The sequence below is a fragment of the Plecotus auritus genome (genome assembly GCF_963455305.1).
Source record: "Plecotus auritus genome assembly, chromosome: 2".
In the NCBI taxonomy this organism is placed as follows: domain Eukaryota; kingdom Metazoa; phylum Chordata; class Mammalia; order Chiroptera; family Vespertilionidae; genus Plecotus; species Plecotus auritus.
In genome coordinates, this window is record NC_137771.1 from 148424030 (window position 1) to 148446986 (window position 22957).

The 22957-nt window shown below is 41.5% G+C and overlaps 1 protein-coding gene across 1 annotated transcript; it reads left to right on the forward strand.

The window, feature by feature from the left end:
* Window positions 1–1339: 1339 nt before the first annotated feature.
* On the forward strand, window positions 1340–20932 carry CPOX (coproporphyrinogen oxidase). Its single transcript, XM_080655613.1, has 7 exons — window positions 1340–1877; window positions 4028–4171; window positions 4432–4542; window positions 6129–6270; window positions 7096–7314; window positions 10478–10582; window positions 19595–20932. The coding sequence occupies exons 1-7, from the start codon at window positions 1355–1357 to the stop codon at window positions 19680–19682; spliced, it is 1332 nt and encodes a 443-aa protein (XP_080511739.1). The 5' UTR covers window positions 1340–1354; the 3' UTR covers window positions 19683–20932.
* The last annotated feature ends 2025 nt before the right edge of the window (window positions 20933–22957 follow it).

The following is a 22957-nucleotide window of genomic DNA, read 5'->3' on the forward strand; positions in this document are numbered from 1 at the left end:
AGACCCCATGGGGTCAGACCTGACCTGGGTTCAGGCACCTCAGCACTTGAGTTCTGGCAAGGAAAAAAACTCAGAGCCAAGACTCAAAATATAAGAGAACCTTTATTTAGAAAATCACAGAAGTAGAAGAAGTAATTCATAGAAGAATTGGGCATAGTTAATGGTATAGTGGCAAAGGAAGGGCCCTTAGAGCTTAGAAGTGAGGAAGGTAAAGATGAGATGCCTGGGTGGAAGTGGAGGGGGAAATATGAAGGGAGACATGGGCGTGCTCTGGGAGAAAGAGCCAGCTGGGTCTCTATCCTAAGAATAGATATTTTTAGGGTCCATCCCAGGAGAAGTGTGGAGATTTTTAGGGGCAGTCCCAGGGGAAGATCTCAATAGAATAGTTAGCAGCTTTCCAGGCCTTTTCAGACCAGGCCTGAATGACTGGTCTGAGCCAGTGCAGGGGTCATTATCCAATGCAACTGGTCCTGAGGTCAGTCATAGGTTGTCACTTGTCTGGCTTAGCTGCTTTTCTGGGTGTGGAGTTATCTCTAGGGAGGAAAGAAGTGGGGGGGGGGGGTGGGGAGCGGCAATACCCATGACCAGCAATATGCAAGGAGAGGAAAGGTCACCCTGGAGGAGCGAGGTCCCACCCTACAATTGTCCTTTGCCAGGCACCTGGCCTTTCCTGGTGTCCTTCTACACCTGGTCAATCCTTCTTGCTTTGTTACTGTCTATCTAACTGTCTTCCACAGGACTGTGATATTAAGTGTTCCCAGTAAGTGTTTTCCTAGTATTTCTTGGATGCCTTTCACCAGCTTTTCCCCACTTCCTTTAGAAACTTGCCCTTAGGCAAGGAGTTTCCCAAGGTTCCACCAAGTCCTACAAACAAGCTCTATGGGACTAGAACCAGACAGGAAGGGGCCTTGTATAGATTATGGAGCTAGGATTTGCAACCCTGTTTGAAAATGTAGGTCAGGGATAGTTTAGGGAGAGAGGGTCTCTGGCCTTATTTTTGCCTGAGTCATTCCTGGTGTCTAGCCCAATTCCTCTTCTCCCTCTGGTTGACTGAACAACATACTAGGGCTGTACCTAATTTACAAGAACACCTCTTTTAGTTCTGCCTATGCTCCCACTGTGCTCTGGCACCCAGCTCTCTTGCCCTCCTACACTCCCTTCTGAAGAAGGTTGATCCTTTATCTCCCGGCCTCACCCTTGCAGGCGGCGTAGGAGCCTGGACTACAGCTCCCAGAATCCCTCGCGGCCCACCCGCAGCCTGGAAGCCAGGCAAGATAGTCGCTTTTCTTTGCCAAAAGTTCCCGATCTCCTCCCAGTCTGGTTGGTCGGCGCGGCTGGTTGATAGCGCGGGAGCATGGCCTTCCACCTGGCCCGGCTGAGCGCTGGCCCGTGCTGGCGCGGGGCGCGGGGCGGCTGCGCGGAGCTACGTGCCGGGTCCTGGCGCGGCAGGGCCGGATGCATCTGCCGGCCCCCTGGCACCGCCGGCGCGGAGCAGAGCCGCGGGCTGGGGCTCGGCGCGGCGGCGGGGGGCGGCCCCCGGCGTGGGACCGGGCTGGCCGCGGCGCTGGCGGGGCTGGCAGGGCTAGCCGCCGCCGCCTTTGGGCACGTGTCGCGGGCGGAGATGGTGTCCAAGAGCTCGGGGGCGCGGAGCCCCTCGCCGGGGAGGCCGGGGGAGGAGGAGGACGAGCTGGCCCGCCGCTGCAGGAGCTTCATGGCCTCGCCTGTGACCGACCTGCGCGAGCTGCGAAGGAGGCCGGGCGACATGAAGACCAAGATGGAGCTGCTGATCCTGGAGACCCAGGCCCAGGTGTGCCAGGCCCTGGCCCAGGTGGATGGGGGAGCCGGCTTCTCTGTGGACCGGTGGGAGAGGAAGGAAGGTGAGGAGGTCGGCGCCGAACGGGAGGTGAAGATGGGCAGAAGGGGTCGGACTTTAGTTTGCTGCCATAAAATGACTCAGAATAGGGTGTGAGAGTAGGAAAGGGGTACCTGCTAGATAAAAAGGGTCACCGTTAAGAAGATTGACACTGAAAGGGTCTGCAGCCCTCTTCTTGCAGGTGTGGAACCAGATGTGCTGTCACTCTAACACTGGACATTTCAAAATCTTTACAGTTTTATAATGGCGTTTTTCGTAGACGTCTTAGGGTTATTTTAGCCAACAAGCGTGGATGTCCAAATTTGTAATCGAGCATAGATTTCCCCATATTTCATCTCCTTTTCTTGATGTGTTTCTACCTTCCCCTCCTTTGGAAATGGAAAGAGAAACTTGGCTCCTCTTTGCTAAGTGCCAGCCAGACTCCAGCTAAGAGTGTCATTTTGTCCTGTCACTTCCCCAAGTTGCACAAGAAATATTTGATTGGTTTGTCAGAAGTTCTACAAAATGCACCAGTCTGGAACCCCACCACCACCACCACAAAATGCACCAGTCTTAAACCCAACCACCACCACCACACAACCCACACACACACCCCTTGGTCATAAACTTGAAGGATTTCTGACTTTCATACAGCAACTTTTTTAAAAAATATATTTCTTTATTGATTTCAGAGGAAGGGAGAAGGAGAGAGAGAGAGAAACATCAGTGATGAGAATCATTGATCAGCTGCCTCCTGCACGGCCCCCATTGGGGATCGAGCCTGCAACCCAGGCATGTGCCCTTGGCCGGGTTCCGGGACCCTTCAGTCCGCAGGCTGATGCTGTATCCACTGAGCTAAGCCGGCTAGGGCACTACAGCAACTTCTTATCAGCTGGTTTGGGGCTGTGATACTGCCACATTTATATTAAGTGAAGTTAAGCCTGGTTTTCATAGTGTTTTCCATCTTGTAATGTTTTCAAGCGAAGGCCATTGAACCAGGACACAAAACCTCAAATACTAGCTGTGTGACCTTCTGAAGGTACTTAACTTTTTGCCTCTGTTTCCTCACCTATAAAATAATATATGAGGGTATTGTAAGAATTAAATGAGGTAAATATATGTAAGTGCTTAAAATATTGTCTGATGCATAGAAAGCAGGAGACAACTGTGTGCTTGGAGAAGGTGTTTTACCTTTCTGTGCCTCAGTTTTCTCACTTGAAATATACAGTTGTACTCGATCATCTTATGGCCTACCCAGCTCAAAGAAGTGTTAGAAATAAAACAAGCTATACATGAATCTTTATGACAGCTACTCTTGTAGTAACTCTAGTGTCTTAAAAAACAAACAGAACGGCCACTAATAGTAAAGCTCATATACCTAAATGTACTGGGTCTCACTCAATTTAGAGTTCCAAATTCCTAAGTGATCAAATATCTACTGTTTTTTAGTTGCTTGTAAACAAAATGAAAAGGCACACACTAAGAAAAAAACAATTGAAACAATATGGAGTTCTTAAATTTGGTAATAATAAAAGTTTTCAAATATATCCATTCCTGTTTTTAACCTTAGTTTTCTCTCTTATATCATAACCAAAGCAGTAGTATTTGAAAGGAAAATGTTCTAGTGGTTTATTTTATTTCATTTTTATTTATTTGTTTTTTTGTTAATCCTCACCCAAGTATATTTTTCCCATTGATTTTTTGAGAGTGGAAGTGAGGGGGAGAGACAGAGAGAGAGAAACATGAATGTGAGAGAGACACATTGATTGATTGCCTCCCCCATGTGCCCCTCAGTCAGGGATAGAGCCTGCAACCGAGCTAAATGCCCTTGACTGGAATCCAACCGGAGACCCTTCAGTCCATGGCCCAATGCTCTAATCACCGAGCAAATTGGCCAGTGCCCAGTGATTTATTTTAGATGACGGCATAAAAATGTAGAAGAAATATTCAATTCTGTGATTTGAGGAGATAATATTTGCCTACTATCAGTAGCAAATGTCATAAAGCTGAGCTAATATCTAGTTTTATTGCACCTGAAAATTATAAATATACAGATATTGAAAATAGAGGAGGAGAATAGCTCCTAATCCCATCACCTCATGTAAGGGTTATTTTCAATTTTGCACTTTATTTTCTATTTTTCATTCTTTGCTCATTTTACGTTTCTATAAACAGGAGGTGGGGGCATCAGCTGTGTACTTCAAGATGGGCATGTTTTTGAAAAGGCTGGGGTGAGCATTTCTGTTGTTCATGGACATCTTTCTGAGGAAGCAGCAAAGCAAATGAGAAATAGAGGAAAAAATCTGAATACTAAAGATGGTAAGCCAGTCTCAATTGCCTTTAGTAGTTGCTGCAAACTGTTCTTCCCCACAAGTTTTATTTGTAAAATAAATATTGCTTCTGTAAAAAGCCATTTGGGTGCCTATGTCCCATAAGCATGTTCACAATTACTTTTTTTTTAATATTTTAAGAAATATATTAAAAAGCAGCTTTTGGAAATTGATCCAAAAACCATGTTGGAGGTACTTTGTATCAAGCCAAGTGATTGAGAGCAGCTCACTGTGTGTTTTATTTTCCAGGTAAATTGTCTTTTTCTGCTATGGGTGTGAGCTCTGTTATCCACCCCAAGAATCCTCATGCTCCTACCATCCATTTCAACTACAGATACTTTGAAGTAGAAGAAGCCGATGGTATGTATGTCTGGAGCTGTTGAAAGTACTACTGTGCTAAATGTGTATTTTAAAGCAGGTTAGAGGACATAACATCTAACAGTGAGAGAGAATAAATTCGATTTTAACTAGATTTCTCAGGAGGCATATGATGGCTTATTCCTTAGCAGATGCAATGGATTATGCACTGGACATGAAAATGGGATTGGCTCCCTAACCGGTTTGGCTCAGTGGATAGAGCGTTGGCCTGCGGACTGAAGGGTCCCAGGTTCCATTCCGGTCAAGGGCATGTACCTGGGTTGCGGGCACATCCCCAGTGGGAGGTGTGCAGGAGGCAGCTGATCGATGTCTCTCTCATCGATGTTTCTAACTCTCTATCCCTCTCCCTTCCTCTCTGTAAAAAATCAATAAAATATATTAAAAAAATAAAATAAAATGGGATTGGCTCAACTCTGATTGCTCCATATTTCCTCCTACACAGAAGGAATGATTGAATGAACCTGAACTTAAAGTGCACACAGGGTTCTTTGCAAATATAAACCCACCCAAAGGAAAACCTCGTGTGCAAGATGAAGTTGAAATTGAGAACTTGCTTTTGGAAAATATCTTCCACATGCATAGCTCTGCTAGCCACCAGTGCATTGTAGGATGGGATGATCCTGCCTCATTATGCACGTGTAATTCCAGCTAGGTCTCCTGTTAGCTGAGCCAGGTCTTACACCTGTCAGAGCGCCTGTGCAGTGCCACTCTTCTCCTCTTGATGTCTCTGTAGGTGATGGCATTTAAAGTCAATGTATTTAACTTTTCCTTTTGAAGTTGCTTATGTTTAAAAAATTGGCAACTGGCACTGACAACCTATAGACCTAACTAAGCACTTGAAATAGTTATTCTCAAATGGTAAGTTGTCTCCTCGGCAAATGTTTTTATCCTTTCTGGGAGGAAGGGAAGATGGTACTTAATACAGGCAGCATTTTTTGTGTTTTGTTTTGTTTTGTTTTGTTTTTTTTAAATAAGCTATAGATACCTGGGCCAGATATTTGCTTTTATTTTTATTTTTTAAAATTGAGACCAACAGAGGCATTTTAAGCTTCTCATGTGATTTTAATATGCACCCAGAGTTAAAATCCACTGCCTGGTCCACCTGTGGTGTTTGATCATTCCCTGCCATGTGTATCATTTCCCTGCCTGGTTCTCTTGGCACTTTTTAGTTTCTTACTTCTTCTTTCCTGCCCAGGCCTTACAGGCCATTTAGAGCTAATTTCAGTTGATTTTTTTTTTAATTTTTTTTTTTTAATTTTTTTTTTTTTTGAGAGAGAGAGAGGAAGGTGGGGGTAGAGAGACATTCATTTGTTGTTCCATGTATTTATGCATCCATTGATTGATTCCTGTATGTGTCCTGACTGGGGATTGAACCCACAATCTTGGCATATCAAGATGACACTAATCACCTGAGCTACCCGGCCAGGGCCCAGTTCAGTGTTTTTGATTGCCACCTGTTTCATGCTTAATAAAGTAAGCTGATAAATTAAGTTTGCTAATACAGTGAGTAATGTGATGCATCTCAAAGTCCAGAGTCCAAGTCACATTTACATGTCTTGATTTGGTAGGTAACAAGCATTGGTGGTTTGGTGGGGGAAGTGACCTTACTCCCACGTACTTGAACCAAGAGGATGCCGTCCATTTTCACAGAACTCTAAAGGAGGCTTGTGACCGGCATGGCCCAGATCTCTACCCTAAATTTAAAAAATGGTAGGTCATGATACCTAAAGTATATTTTGTTCCTCACTAAATACCGTTTTTTAGCTGACGAAGATTGAACTATCATTGCCCACTAGAATTGGGATACCAGTTTTAAGTGGTTTTCATAAGTTATTGACTTAGGAATATTTGAATGTCTACAATAAAAATTGGGTAGCAGCATATTCTTTGATTCCAAATGATTTAGAATGTAAACTTTAAGGTGATTTATGCTTACAAGTCCAAGGTTTTTTAATCCTCTGGTGGAAATTAAATTTTCATCCCAGGTGAGAATTGTCTCTCTATTGCCATGGGAATACTAGTATATGAGGGCATAGGAAGGGCTGGAGAACTAATAGGGACAGATGGAAATGAGAGATTTGGGGCAAGGAGAAAGGTGGAATTGGACACTTTGTGAAAGAAACTAAGAAAAAACAAACAAGAGTTGTGAGGAGACCCAGGATATTTGGTAGGTATGAAATGGAATCTAAGCATAAGTTGCTTCTGAGGGCAGCAACGACACTTGTTTCAAGATAAACAGTATTAAACTGGGCTGTTTGTTTCTCTTTCACTAAAGGTCAAGAGTCCATATGCTTTAGATAGACATGTATTAAATTGCCTACTTGTTTTGCAGATAAAAGTAAAAGCATATTCTACATTGGTGCTAACTGCAGGAGATCCATCTAAAGCCCTTTTTTCATTTTCATAGTTGGACAAAGAGTGAGGACGCTGCTGGCCTTAGTCAAGGATGGCGCTCTGAGTGGAAACACTCACATTGACTCTCATGCCTTTGTTGTTTCCCTCTGATCCCTGATTTGGCCTTGCTCTGTTTTCCAGGTGTGACGATTACTTTTACATAGCCCATCGTGGGGAGCGGAGGGGCATCGGGGGTATCTTTTTTGATGACCTTGACTCTCCATCCAAGGAGGAGGTGTTTCAGTTTGTGCAGAGCTGTGCCCAGGCTGTCGTTCCTGCTTATATTCCCCTTGTGAAAAAGCACTGTGATGACTCATTCACCCCTCAGGAGAAGCTGTGGCAGCAGCTCAGGAGGGGACGGTGAGTGAATGACATTGTGTAACTGGGGAGAGGGGGAGAGCAGCGGTAGTAACAGTGGGTGGTGTGCTGTCTTGGGCAGATACTTTTTCAGAGTTGTATTAGTACTCACCCTAATTTCTTTTCATAACCAGATGAATATTAAATGAATAAAACAACATTGTATAATATAGTATTTTAGAAAGAGCAAAGTATATTTCGTTTTTCTACATCAGTGATTCATAGTAGGCATATAGTAAGTACTTGCTGAATTTAATTCAGCTGATTTCTTTTAATTAGTTTTCAAGCAGTACCCTCCAGCCTTATGCCAAGATAACGGGTACCATTTAACGTTTTTGCTGCTTTGTAAATTTGGAATCACTCCTTTTTTCATTCATCATTAAGGTTTCATGGAGGTTGTTTTAATGAAAATAATCATTTTAGAAATTATTTACACTTAATGACAATATTTACTAATTATGGAGTCCTTACTATGTGCCAACCCATATATGAGGCAGTTTGCATCTATTTTTCTCCACAAACTTGTGATTTTGGTGTAATCATTATCATTTTATAGATGATAAAACTATTTCTCAGAAAGGCAAGTTCCTTGCCCAAGATTACACAGCTGGTAAATAAAGATCCCAGATGTGGAACCAGGTTATCATGACTTCAAAACTTGCAGCCTTTCCAATTCATGAAGGAAGTGGTTGAAGCAGTTTTGTATTTGTTACCATGATATTCATCTTAGCACCCTGCTCTGTGCATTGAGCTTGGGTGATCATCCTGAGATTATCTTCAGCTTGGGTATACTTGTGACTCAGCTCCAAAGTAACCACTTGCGGCTCATAGGAGTTTCTCATTGCCATCTTAATTGCATATGTACTACTGGTCCCTGGCTGTAAAATGGATTTTCTCACTTGTGTTCATTCTGTATCAAGCACAGGAAGTTTTGGGCACTTAAGGAGGTAAGACTAGTGCTCAGAAAAGGTCAACTTAAATAACATTCCAGGTCTAAAGATAAATGTCTGTTTATCCTTTATGACCACCTGTGCTGTCTGGTTTCTGTTTATAAACATGGGAAAATGAGAATTGATTAACTTTTCTTCTTAGAAATTGCTTACACAATGCATCTGTTTTGGGACATGTTTTTGTTGTTCCTATGATTTTTCAAATACACCTTTACTTCTTTTTTCACTTGACACGTATGTGTCCCTATGGCTAGTCTCTGTGCTGACTACAAAGGTGAGCATAGCATGGACCTGTAAAAACAAGCTCATAGTTCAGTGGGGAAGGTATATCTAAGAGGATAATTTAAAAAGAAAAAACAAAACACTATGGAAAGTACAGTGGTCTAGTTTTGCATAAGATTTGATATGCAAACACTCATGTGTTTTGAGTTAGAAGTGTGAAGTGTTAGATTAATTTTCTGAAGTGTGGTGGGTGACTCTTCTTCAAGGAGAGCCTCCTTCTACCACGCTTATCTCTGGGCTTCAGATGGCAGTAAACTCTGTGGGGAAAGATAACTCTAGCTCTTCTGCAGTTATCAGCACCGTCTTCACTTGCTTACAATGCATTTACAGCCCTATCTGTCTCCTTCAGGGGTCACTCTCCCACCTCCGCCCAAAATGAGTTTCCCCTGCAGTGAGACTGCTTCCCTTTTGACTGTACAGTCTTATTTGCAAACTCATTTAGTCTCTTGTCCTCAGTTACGCTATTCTCTCATCAGACCTTGAACTTCAAGTCTTAGAGCCTTTTTTTCCCCCATAGGAGAACAGAAACTAAACATTTTTAACTTACTGTTTTGTTGTATTTTGAGAATGGGAAACAGGATAAAATTTAGGCATCAGTTAGATTGAAGGGAATGGTTCAAGTCCATAGTTCCCAGGTACCTCAGAGAGAAGTAATGTATAGAAAGAATCGGAAAGAACAGATCTAAGCGGAGCCTCATGGGAGTCCGAAAGGCTAATGTAGGGATAGGGACATCATTCACTCAAAAAAGGAAACAGCAGGGGATCCTCCAAAAAGCTCATTTAGGGAGCTCCTTACAAGGGTCTTTGACAAAGACATCAATACAAATTAGGGAACCACAGTCATTCCTTAAATAATGTTTCAGAAAGGTCATATCAGGCAGGAGTGGAAACGGGCTGTGAGAGACAGGTATAATTTATTTTAATTTTCTCAGAACCTTTGGCAAGTTTCCACACACAAGAGCACTTTCCAAAAATTGAACTACTCCAGCATTCTAGAAGATACTTTCTTCTATGTGTGATTAAAGAGAGTAACAAATGGATAAAAAAGAATATCTGAGGAAGTTTAGACTAAGAGTAGTTTCTGACAAGTTGAGAAATTATCTGAAAGGGGTACTATTTATTGACATTTTCAGATTTATGGATCATTCTAAATTATTTTGGGTAGTAGAACTTATTTTTTTAAATTGGGGAGAAAAGACCCTTTTACAAAGGATCCCATGATGTTAAAGGCAATTATGTTTTTAAGCTAGATGGAGTTTACTCTGTCTGGCCATTAATGGAAAACTAATGTACTAAACCAAGTTTTCATTGATGCTAAGGATATTTTTCTAAGCAAATAAAATTGAGCACTGCAACTCAACCACTGCCTTTTATTATGATTGCCATGAATCTGCAGAAAGGCTGATTTATGTCACTGTTTGTTAATGCTATTAACTACTTCAATAAAAGGGAATACCTAGAATATATTAGTAAATGTTAATAGATTGCTGTTACCTGCATTTGGCCTTTTAATTACAGGTTTGCTGCCCTGTCTTAGTACATGTGAGGTATAGGCAGTGAAATGAAGTCTGTGGCTCTGAACTGTTTCAGACTGTGGGGGAGGCCCAGAAGGAGTCATGCCATTTCTTTTTCATGATTGTTGTGCCTTCAGATTCTCAGCCTTGTGTTCATTCTTTTTATTTATTAGAAAACAACCTCCTTATTTTATAACTGCTCTGTGTTGGGGCTGAATCTATGTCCTATTGTTTGTTGGATAGAATACCCTTTTATTTATGCCTGTCCAGATGGAGAAAACTCAACTCACTGTAGACTTGTGTCAGTTCCAGCTTATTGGGAGAGTGGGCAGAAAGAAGTCCCTCCTTTAAGTATTCATTATGGGCTAAGAAAGATTTTACTCATCTGACCCTTAATGTTGTTTGATGTCCATATGTCAGGTATGTGGAATTTAACCTGCTATATGATCGGGGTACAAAGTTTGGCCTCTTCACTCCGGGATCCAGGATCGAAAGCATCTTGATGTCTTTACCTCTGACTGCTCGGTAAGAATAACTCATCATAATAATTATCCCCCTACCCCGAGCCCTCAGCCCCCACCAAACATGAACATTAACACTACAAATGTCTTACCCAGAAACGTCACTAGTTTTGACTTTGCTTCTTTTTTTTTTTTTTATTTCTTTATTGATTAAGGTATTACATATGTGTCCTCATCCCTCCATTAACCCCCAACCCCCCGCCCCACTCATGCCCTCTCCCCCCTGGTGTTCGTGTCCATTGGTTAGGCTTATATTCATGCATACAAGTCCTTTGGTTGATCTCTCCTCCTTTCCCCCACCCTCCCCTGTCTTCCCTCTGAGGTTTGGCAGTCTGATCAATGCTTCTCTGTCTCTGGATCTGTCCCTGTTCATCAGTTTATGTTGTTCATTATATTCCACAAATGAGTGAGATCATGTGGTATTTATCTTTCTCTGACTGGCTTATTTCACTTAGCATAATGCTCTCTAGCTCCATCCATGTTGTTGCAATTGGTAAGAACTCCTTTTTTACCGCAGCGTAGTATTCCATTGTGTAGATGAACCACAGTTTTTTAATCCACTCATCTGCTGATGGGCACTTAGGCTGTTTCCAAATCTTAGCTATGGTGAATTGTGCTGCTATGAACATAGGGGTGCATATATCCTTTCTGATTCGTGTTTCTAGTTTCTTGGGATATATTCCTAGAAGTGGGATCACTGGGTCAAATGGGAGTTCCATTTTTAGTTTTTTGAGGAAACTCCATACTGTTCTCCACAGTGGCAGCACCAGTCTGCATTCCCACCAGCAGTGCACGAGGGTTCCTTTTTCTCCGCATCCTCGCCAGCACTTGTCATTTGTTGATTTGTTGATGATAGCCATCCTGACAGGTGTGAGATGATACCGCATTGTTGTTTTGATTTGCATCTCTCTGATGATTAATGACTTTGAGCAGGTTTTCATATGTCTCTTGGACTTCCTTATGTCCTCCTTCAAAAAGTATCTATTTAGGTCCTTTGCCCATTTTTTGATTGGATTGTTTATCTTCCTTTTGTTAAGTTGCATGAGTTCCCTGTAAATGTTGGAGATTAAACCCTTATCGGTGATGACATTGGCAAATATATTCTCCCATGCAGTGGGCTTTCTTGTTGTTTTGTTGATGGTTTCTTTCGCTGTGCAAAAGCTTTTTATTTTGATGTAACCCCATTTGTTTATTTTCTCTTTAGTTTCCATTGCCCTAGGAGCAGTATCGGTGAAGAAGTTCCTTCAGCATATGTCTGAGATTTCACTGCCTGTGGATTCCTCTAGTATTTTTATGGTTTCCTGTCTTATGTTTAAGTCCTTGATCCACTTTGAGTTTATTTTTGGGTATGGTGTAAGTTGGATGTATCTGTTCAATTTTTTTTGCATGTATCTGTTCAATTTTCCCAACACCATTTGTTGAAGAGACTGTCTTGACTCCATTGTATGTTCACGCCTCCTTTGTCAAATATTAATTGGGCGTAGTGGTTTGGGTCGATTTCTGGGTTCTCTGTTCTTTTCCATTGATCTATATGTCTGTTCTTGTGCCAGTACCAGGCTGTTTTGAGAACAGTGACTTTGTAATACAGCTTGATATTTGGTATTGAGATCCCACCTACTTTGTTCTTCTTTCTCAGGATTGCTGCAGCTATTCGGGGTCTTTTTTTTATTCCAGATGAATTTTTGGAGAGTGCATTCTAGGTCTGTGAAATATGCCGTTGGTATTTTAATGGGGAGTGCATTGAATCTGTAGATTGCTTTGGGTAGTATGAATATTTTGATGATGTTGATTCTACCAATCCATGAACATGGTATGTTCTTCCATCTGTTTATGTCTTCCTCTGTCTCTTTTTTCAGTGTCCTGTAGTTTTTCGCATACAGGTCTTTTACCTCCTTAGTTAAGTTTATTCCTAAGTATCTTAATTTTTTTGGTGCGATGGTAAATGGGATTGCTTTTTTAGTCTCTCTTTCTATAAGTTCACTATTGGTGTAAAGAAATGCCATATATTTCTTGGCATTAATTTTGTATCCTGCTACATTGCCAAATTCATTTATTAAGTCTAATAATTTTTTGATGGAGTCTTTAGGTTTTTCTATGTACAGTATCATGTCATCTGTGAATAAGGACAGTTTTACTTCTTCTTTTCCAATTTGGATGCCTTTTATTTCTTCTTCTTGTCTGATCGCTATGGCTAGTACTTCTAATACTATGTTGAACAGGAGTGGTGAGAGTGGGCATCCCTGTCTTGTTCCTGTTCTTAAGGGAAATGGTTTTAGTTTTTGTCCATTGAGTATGATGTTGGCTATGGGTTTTTCATATATGGCTTTTATTATGTTGAAGTATGATCCTCCTATTCCCACCTTTTTATCAAGAAGGGGTGTTGGATTTTGTAAAATGCTTTTTCTGCGTCAATTGAAATGTTTATGTGATTTTTATCTTTCAATTTGTTTATGTGATGTGTCACGTTTATTGATTTGCAGATATTGTACCATCCTTTCATCCCCGGGATAAATCCTACTTGGTTATGGTGTATGATCTTTCTGATGTATTGCTGGATCTGATTTGCTAGAATTTTGTTGAGGATTTTGGCATCTATATTCATGAGGGATAGATATTGGCCTATAATTCTCTTTCATTGTGTTGTCTTCATCTGGTTTTGGTATTAGGGTGATGCTGGTTTCATAGAGTGAGCTTGGGAGTGTTCCTTCCTCTTGAATTTTTTGGAATAGTCTGAGGAGGATAGGTTTTAGTTCTTCCTTAAATGTTTGGTATAACTCCCCTGTGAAGCCATCTGGCCCCGGGCTTTTGTTTGCTGGAAGCTTTTTGATGACTGCTTCAATTTCATGCATAGTTATCAGCCTATTGAGATTTTTAGAAACTTCCTGATTGAGTTTTGGAAGGTTGTATTTTTCTAGGAATATGTCCATTTCCTCCAGGTTGTCTAGTTTGTTGGAGTAGAGTTGTTCATAGTATTTTTTTAATGATCCTTTATATTTCTGTGGGGTCTATTGTTATTTCGCCTCTCTCATTTCTGATTTTGTTCATTAGATTCCTCTCTCTTTGCTTCTTGGTCAGCCTGGCTAGAGGTTCATCAATCTTGTTTATCCTTTCAAAGAACGAGCTCTTCGTTTCATTGATCTTTTGTATTGTTTTTTTTTTGGTCTCTATGTCATTTATTTCTGCTCTGATCTTTATTGTTTTCTTCCTTCTGCTCACTCTGGGCTTTTCTTGTTGCTGTCTTTCTAATTCTTTGAGTTGTAGAGTTAATTGATTTACTACCATTTTTTCTTGCTTTGTGAGGTAGGCCTGTAGAGCTATGAACTTCCCTCTAAGGTCTGCTTTCATTGTGTCCCATAGATTTTGGATTGTTGTGTTTTTGTTTTCATTAGTTTCCAAGATGTTTTTAATTTCTTCTTTGATTTCATTGGTAACCCAGTCATTACTTACTAGCATGCTATTCAGCTTCCAAGTGTTTGAGTGTTTTGGATTGTTTTTATTGTAGTTTATTTCTATTTTTATGGCATTGTGGTCTGAGAAGATGCTTGGTATGATTTCAATCTTCTTGAATTTGGGGAGACTTTGCTTGTGACCCAATATGTGGTCTATTTTTTTAAATGTCCCATGTGCACTCGAGAAGAACGTATATTCCGTGGCTTTGGGATGCAATGTTCTGAAGATGTCAGTTAAGTCCATCTGATCTAGTGAGTCATTTAGGATTGCTGTGTCTTTGCTGATTTTTTTGTCTAGAGGATTTATCCAGTGATGTCAATGGTGTATTAAAGTCCCCTACTATGATTGTATGGTTGTCAATCTCTCCCTTGTATCTTCCAGAAGGTTTGTTATGTATTTGGGTGCTCCTGCGTTGGGTGCATATATGTTTATCAGGGTTACATCCTGTTGTTGTATCGATCCCTTTAGTATTATGAAGTGGCCTTCCTTATCTCTTGTTATGGCCTTCACTTTGAGGTCTATTTTGTCTGATATAAGTATTGCTACCCCAGCTTTTTTTTTATTTCCATTTGCCTGAAAGATATTTTTCCATCCCTTCACTTTCAGTGTCTGTGAGTCCCTTGTTCTGAGGTGGGTCTCGTAGACAGCAAATATATGGGTCGTGTTTTTTTATCCATTCAGCCACTTGATGTCTTTTGATTGGAGCATTTAGTCCATTTACGTTTAAAGTTATTACTGAAAGGTACTTGTTTGTAGTCATATCTATTTTTGTGTCTGTGTTCCTTCTTACCTTTCTATTTCTTCTTTTTACAGCATTCCCTGTAGCATTTTTTGCATTGCTGGTTTGGTGGTGATAAACTCCCTTAGCCTTTTTTTGTCTGCAAAGCTCCTGATTCCCCTTCAATTTTGATTGATAGTCTTGCTGGATAGAGTATTCTTGGATTCAGTCCTTTGCTTTGCAACACTTTGTATACCTCCTTCCATTCCCTTCTAGCTTGATGTGTTTCTGTTGAGAAATCATTTGATAACCTGATGGGGGATCCTTTGTAGGTGACCCTCTGTCTCTGTGTTGCCGCCTTTAAGAGTCTCTCTTTGTCGTTAATATTTGCCATTGAAATTATGATGTGTCTTGGTGTGGGTCTTTTGGGATTGATCCTGTTTGGGACTCTCTGTACTTGCGTAACGTTTTTCTTCCCCATATCCAGGAAGTTTTCTGTCATTATTTCTTCAAATAGATTTTCTAATCCTTGCTGCTCTTCTTGTCCTTCTGGCAGCTCTATTATACATATGTTACTTCGTTTCATGTTGTCCCAAAGCTCCCTTAAGCTTTCCTCCTGCTTTTTAATTTTTTTCTCCAATTGCTGTTCAGATTGAGCTTGTTTCTATACCTGATCTTCTAACTCACTAATTCGGTCCTCTGCTTCTTCTAGTCTACTATTGAAACTTTCCATGTTGTTTTTGATTGTATCTATATCACTTTTCATTTCTTCCTGATTCTTGCATAGGTTGTTGATTTTCTCATCCATCCGATGTATGAATTCCACAACCATTACTCTGAATTCTTTTTCAGTCATGTTGCATGCTTCAGTTTCACTAATTTCCTTTCTTGGTGACTCCTCATTTTCTTTCCTCTGGGGATTGTGTTGTCTCCCCATTCTGACTATCATCAGAAGGTTCAAACTTCGAATTGCGTGGACCTGGGCCATGTGCCGTGGGAGCTTCGCACCACCCGAGTGTCACTGAAGTGCTCCGACACTAGGACGCGTGGCTGCCGTGGGTTGGTGAGAACCAGGCTCGCCCAGGGTCAGTGTTCCCAGCGTTCAGTGTGATCTCGTGTGTGCACCTAGAATCATGGACTCCGCCTGCACTGTGTTGTTGGCGTGTGCCGAAAATGAGTCCCCTAGTGCATCCCAGGAGTCAGAGTTTCCCTGTGTCTGCACCAAGAATTGAGTATCAGAGTCTCTGTTGCCTCATGCAGCTTCTTGCTTAGAATCAGGGTCCCCGTGTGCGCATGCACCAGGAATTGGAGTCATTGGCTCTTAGTGTGAATGCGCTGTGAGTCAGGGATCCCAGGCGCACACGGTAAGAAACAGAGTCAAGTCAGTGGTGCTCAGTGCTGCCTCTTGCCGGGAGAATCTGGGTCCCGGTCACCATGGGGGACTGGGTTGCACAGTAGCACTGTGGCGTGCCTGCGCTGCGGAAAACAGACTTCCTTGTGCGCTTGCCCAGAATCGAAATCAGGTGGTACTGCGTGGGCTTCGGGTTTGGTCGCCCCATTGAGTTGCGGGGAGCAGATTCCAGTCTCTGTGTGTGCGTAGGCTCAAATTCCCGTAGCAGCACTGCGGTCCCAGTGTGTGCTCCCAAGCTCAAATTCCCGTAGGGGCACTGCGATCCCTGTGCACTCCCATGCTCAAATTCCCGTAGGGGTGCTGCGGCCCGAGCGAGGGGTGGGTCTATCGGTTACTATGGCGCTATCTGCAATCCTGCGGGGAGGGGTTAGGCTCTTTGACTCACAGAAATCTGCGGCCGGGAAGTCTGGATTCTTGTCTGTTAGTCTGAAGCTGTGGTTGCAGTTCTCTGCCCCAGTGGCTGCAGGGTCCTGGTTTGCATCTGAGACACGAGTGCATGGTGCTAAGGCCAGTATCTTAGTCTCAAGCAGCTCTGTTTCTCAAGATGGCATGGTCTCTGTGCCCGCACTGGCCACCCAGAAGTGTCCGCTTTGCGCGCGGGGCTCCGCCATCTAAGACTACCCAGTTTGGCGGCCCTTTGAGGACGTGCAGAATCTAACTGTCCCTAGCTCATACACACATACACCACACATGTCTACACTCTTTTCTATGGTTCCCTCACTCTCTCACACTCTCTTCCTCCCTACCTTCCTGCCGGTCGCCATCTTCCCTTTTTTCCGACTTTGCTGCTTTTATTAAAAAATCAGAGTCAAATCATTAAGGAAAATCAAATTGGATATTTTAAGGGGTATCAGGGTGAGTGTACAGCTTTGTGTGTGAGAGCCAGGAAAGGATAGAGGGAGCAGGAGGACAGGGGAGTGATGATGTCTAAGGGCAGGATTATCCTTGCCTGGGTAGTATTCTAGGAAGAACATAGCAACTTTTAAAACTTAATTTTAATAAAAATTATTGCACGTGTGAGGAAATGTCTTACTCTCCCATAGGGAGTGTTAAGCTTGTTTGATAGTATGATGTGCACGGCATTCTCTCTGCGTTTTCCATGTTCCTGTGGTGAGCTAGCTTCCTAGAGGTTAATTGAATCTGTGTGGGGAATTTTACAGACAGATATATTTACATTGGTGCTATTAGGTTAATAAAGATCTACAACTAACTTCGTTGCTTTTAAGAAAATGAGAATGACGTGTGTCAAGACTGCAATAGAAAAGATCAGAAAGAAAACAAAGTTACCATTGTTTGTTTTACAAGAGTTAGAATCCTTTTTCTCGATGAATTTAAATGTCTAAATAAGAATGAACTACTGGATGCCATTTACAGTCTGCCTTGCCTCGTTCTGCTGTTCTGATCTAGCCTTGTGAGAGCAGTACCCTCTGTGGTTGTCATGCCTTCACAATGGCATTGACTCTGCCTTTGTCTAACTATTGTTTAGGGATCTTCTGTCCGTGGTTAGAAGATCGTGCACATCACTGTTAGGTATTCTTGGCACTTGAGAGATGAGAAATGAGTGAAAAGTAAACATGACCATCAGGCCTCTGGTGATCAGCCTGATCACGCTGGCCCCTAAGTATAATGCATATTCCAAGCAGCTGTGGGCAGATTAGAAATCACTGCCTTGATCAATTGAGTAGCATTAACACAACAGGTCACTTTTAGCTTCTTATCATCTACTAGAGGCCTGGTGCACGAAATTCGTGCACGGGGGGCGGGTGTCCCTCAGCCCAGCCTGCACCCTCTCCAATCTGGGACCCCTAGAGGGATGTCCGACTGCCCGTTTAGGCCCGATCCTACCGGTAGGATCGGGCCTAAACGGGCAGTCGGACATCCCTCTCACAATCCAGGACTGCTGGCTCCGAACTGCTCGCCTGCCTGCCTTCCTGATTGCCCCTAACTGCTTCTACCTGCCAGCCTGATCACCCCCTAACCACTCCCCTGCCAGCCTGATTGATGCCTAACTGCTCCCCTGCCAGACTGTTTTCCCCTAACTGCCCTCCCCTGCAGGCCTGGTCACCCCTAACTGCCCTCCCCTGCAGGCCTGGTCACCCCTAACTGCCCTCCCCTGCAGGTCTGGTCCCCCCCAACTGCTCTCCCCTGCAGGCCTGGGTCCCCCCCAACTGCCCTTCCCTATAGGCCCGGTCACCCCCAACTTCCCTCCTCTGCCGGCCTGGTCACCCCTAACTGCCCTCCCCTGCTGGCTGATTGCCCACAACTGCCCTCCCTTGCAGGCCTGGTCCCGCCCAACTGCCCTCCCCTGCTGGCCATCTTGTGGCAGCCATATTGTGTCCACATGGGGGCAGTCATCTTGTGTGTTGGAGTGATGGTCAATTTGCCTATTACTCTTTTATTAGATAGGATAGAGGCCCATTGCAGGAAGATTGCTGCAATAGGGCTTCCTGCGGTGGTCTGCTTCCCTTCCTTCTCCCCTGCCCCGCCTGCTTCCCTCCCTTCTCCCCCGCCCCTCCTGCTTCCCTCCCTTCTCCCAGCCCCGCCTGCTTCCCTCCCTTCTCCACAGCCCCACTTGCTTGCTTCTCTGCAGCTTCCCTCCCTTCTGCAATGCTTGGCTTCCTTCTATGCTGTCTTCAGTCTTCGCTCTACTCCTGGATATTCAAATTAACTGCCATCTTGGTTGGGTTAATTTGCATACTCGCTCCTGATTGGCTGGTGGGTGTGGCTGGTTGGTGTAGCGGAGGTGTGGTCAATTTGCATATTACTCTTTTATTAGATAGGATACTGGGGGTCTGTAAACTTAAGACTGTAGAATAAATCCAAGTCCACCAAAAGGTAAAAGTTTTGCTTTGTTGTTACTGAAGTGCTTTTGTACAGACCTTGAGCTAAGAAAGGATTTTACATTTTTAAAGGGATTTATTAAAATCAAAAAAATATGAAAGAGACCATGTGTGGCCCCAGAAAGCCTAAAGTATTTATTATGTGGCCCTTTATATTATCTGATGTATTATTTACTTTAATTTTATACTCATGTTTTTTCTGAGAGAGAATCTATTTAAAAAGGCATACCAATATTGTTGCCATAAATAGAAAGTAACACAAAATAAATGTTTAAGTGTGAAACTAAAAATAGTTTGCCCATGGGTCATCTCAGGTTAGAACTTTGCAAAACCCTAATTTATAGTAAAAGTGTATTTTGCTTCTGGGATATTAGCCAAAGTATGCTCAGGAATTAAGAAACTTTATTTCCTTAGCAACAAGTATTTTTAAAAAGCCTGGTGGGTGAAAGGCATATTAGGCACAGTGGAGACAAAGAGATATGAGACATTTTTTACTCTTTTAGAACTTTATTTTTCATTTATCTTAAGTAAAGAGGTATATGTGTTGTTTATTATTTTTATTATTACATTTTTTGCTTCTGTTTTGGGTGTACATAGATGGGAGTACATGCATTCACCCTCAGCGAACTCCAAAGAAGCAGAAATTCTGGAAGTTCTTCGCCATCCAAGGGATTGGGTGCATTGACAGAGGCGAAGCAGCCGTCCTGGGGTTTGGGGTCACAGAACGTGTGCTCCCATTCCACTGGCCGGCACCGTTGGCACCCTGTGGCAGTCAGTCACCTGTGTCTTGAGCCCCAGCCTTCATTCTGGAGCCTGCCTTCCTGGCACCATAGGTTTCCATTGGATGCTGTCGGTGATGGGTGAGGAAGTGACCACAAGTCCATTGGTTGATATAAATCTCATTTATACTTTTAGAATCATTTTATATGTCTAGTTTACAAAATATGACATTGGGTTTCCTGTATTGAGTTAAGGGAATCTAAATATTATAGTTTGTATCAGGAGAACTTCTCATGTTATTTTTATTTCTTATATTTCTTAAAAATTTTAGTTTCTGCCACAAAAATCTGTTGTGGGATAAATTTGTTTTCATTAATTCAATGAGATTGAGCTTATCAGTAATTTTTTAAAGCAACCTGAAATGAAGGTAAAAGTTTTGCTTTGTTGTTACTGAAGTTTTTTTAGTCATAATATTTGTATGTCTGTATCTTGCTGTAGAAATCATAATGTTTTAAAATGCTCATTTTTATATAATGATAGATATTTAGGAACCCTGGAAATTTTCTTAATCTCTACATGTGTTACAATTCAATGATTACCTGTGGTTGTTAACTCCATCACTGTTATTTCAAAAAGGGACATCTAAGTTGTAATTTTTATTTTTGTAGAACTAGAATTTGTTATCTGCACTTTTGAATGTCAAAGTTTATAACCACAGATTCTGATATTTAGAATTTTCTATTCCCGACAGTTCTATATGGAAATTAAAAAAAAAATCCTGGGGATGTTATGAATAAAGGAAATGTTTCTCATTTAGTGAGAAACATTTTCCTTCTTTAATTAAAGTAAACATAAATGTTATGAGTGTGAGAAGTATGTAGGCATTTTATAAATATTTTTTCTTGTAAGATGGACTGGTTGAAATTGTCCTCTTTAAATGAGGGATTCTGTAACTCATATTTGCTTTTAAGAGAAATTCACAAAATTCTTAAAATGGCTTCTTTGTTCACATAATAATATGAATGTGTTTTTTTAATTCATAATATATTGAAGTTTGTAAGGAATATTATCTTCCTACATACTATTAAGCATTATCTTGGAACATGTTGAATGTATGTGACTATGTGTGACTCTTTAGGGCTGGAAAATGTATGAATTCTTTAATTGTCTTACAACAGATCTGCTGATTAAATTTTATTATGGAATATGGCTTACAAATGTCTGTGTTTTTCACTTTTTTTCAGGATAATATACACAGGGAAGACAAATATTTCTTAGTTCTAAGACCATAGTTCCTCCATAGTAAATATTTTAACCTCCCTAAATATAACTTTTGCACTCAAATTTTCACAGGGAAGACAAATATTTCTTAGTTCTAACACCATAGTTCCACCATAGTAAATATTTTAACCTCCCTAAATATAACTTTTGCACTCAAATTTTCATGGCAGCTTTATTCACAATAGCCAGGAACAGAAATAATACAAATGCCCTTCAGCAGGTGAGTGGATAAAGTGTGTTATAGCCATATATTAAAATACTACTTAGTAATGAGAAGGCATTGCTTGATAAATGCAACAACATGGATGAATATTTAAAAAGCATAGTGCCAAGTGAAAGAAGCCAGACACAAAGAGCACTCACTGTATTATTACATTGAAATTTTCTTAATCTCTACATGTGTTACAATTCAGTGGTTGTTAACTCTTCATCACTAGAAAAGTAAAAATTCTAACAACATAAAGCAGATCAGTGGTTTCTAGGGGGTGGGGCTAGGCATAGAGCTGGGAAATGGATTGTGAAAGCGAACAAATGAATATTTTGAGGTGATGGAAATGTTCCATATATTGATTGTGACAGTGGTTACCAAATTGTATACACTTATCAAAATTTACTGAACTTCACACTGAAAATCATAGAATTTTATTGTGTATATAATTTATATTTCAACAATGCTGATAAGTTTAAAAACCCCTAATATAGGCATGTTCAAATAAACCTCAGTTTACCTTTTACAAAATCTGCTAGCATATTTAGTTGTGTTTAGGACTATTGGGGTCTGGGCATTGGACTAAGTTAAAATTTCAAAAATTTCTTTGCACATCAGTTTTCCATACCCTTTGATGTATTTCTCTTACATATGAGATGGGGGAAAAACATAATTGCTTAACTATTGGAAAAAAAAGATCATTAGTAAATTTCTCTTTCAGGTTTGTATTGATGTCTATTCTGAATCTACTAGAGGCCCAGGGTGTACTCCCAAATGGCCTGAGTACCTGAGTGCTGCTCTTTCATATGTCTGTTAGTGGTCAGAAGGGGTGGAAATTTGGGGGGAGGATGTATCTGCTTTGGAACAAATTTCTAATCACTACTTTCTATCAGTATACTCCGCCTTCCCACCTATTGAACTCAATGTTTGAATTAGAAAACTGCATGGTAACGAGCACCAGATTAGAAGGCCAAGAAATGTGTTTTTTTATGACTACTTATCCTTCCATGTGTCTTTTGCTGTTACATTCAAGGCTGGAATCATCTGCAGGTTTTTTGGTCACACATCAGTGCCCGGGCTAGACCACTCGAAGGCTAGGCTCAGCTTAGACTCAAATTCCACCAGGTGAGGTATGTATGGTTGCCTTCTGACCCAGCCCCCGAGGTTATGTAGTGTCACTCTCTCCACATCTCACTAGTTAAGTGAGTCACTAAGCCAGCTCCACATTCAAGGGAAGGGAATGGGCCTTACTTAACTCAATGGCAGGAGTGCCAAGGAATATGTGGTCATCTTGGAAACCAACACATAGCCTTTCACACCCAAAATCACAGAAGCCACTTGCCTCTTTCCCTCCCTCGTTGTCCTAATAAAATCCTGTTGAGTCCACCTTTGAAATGCTTCTTGATTTCCTCCCTCTGTTCACTGCCACCGCTATTGTATTATCTCTGCCACAAGTATTATGTATTTGAAACTCCACATTTAAAAATTTGGTCCTTCTCAAAGAAACGCGTAAAATTTCAATTTCATAATAAACCTAAATTGTCACAATTAAGTTAGTGAAGCATAAACATTTACAAATGTCTTGAATAAATCCTGAATTTAGTATTGTTACCTGAAACCAAATCATAGGTCGTACAATATAAAACCTCACAGACCTGTTTCTACAGATGGTTTAATACCAGGTACACACTAGCATAGACTAGCAGAGCAAGATAATTGAACTGCATTCTATCTTCCAATCAAGGTTCTTT

Bases quoted from the DNA above. Each gene is read 5' to 3' on its own strand.
- CPOX (XM_080655613.1), top strand. From the start codon at position 1,355: ATGGCCTTCCACCTGGCCCGGCTGAGCGCTGGCCCGTGCTGGCGCGGG. The intron at 1,878-4,027 runs GTGAGGAGGTCG...TTCTATAAACAG, and splicing joins CCGGTGGGAGAGGAAGGAAG to GAGGTGGGGGCATCAGCTGT. The intron at 4,172-4,431 runs GTAAGCCAGTCT...TTTATTTTCCAG, and splicing joins AAATCTGAATACTAAAGATG to GTAAATTGTCTTTTTCTGCT.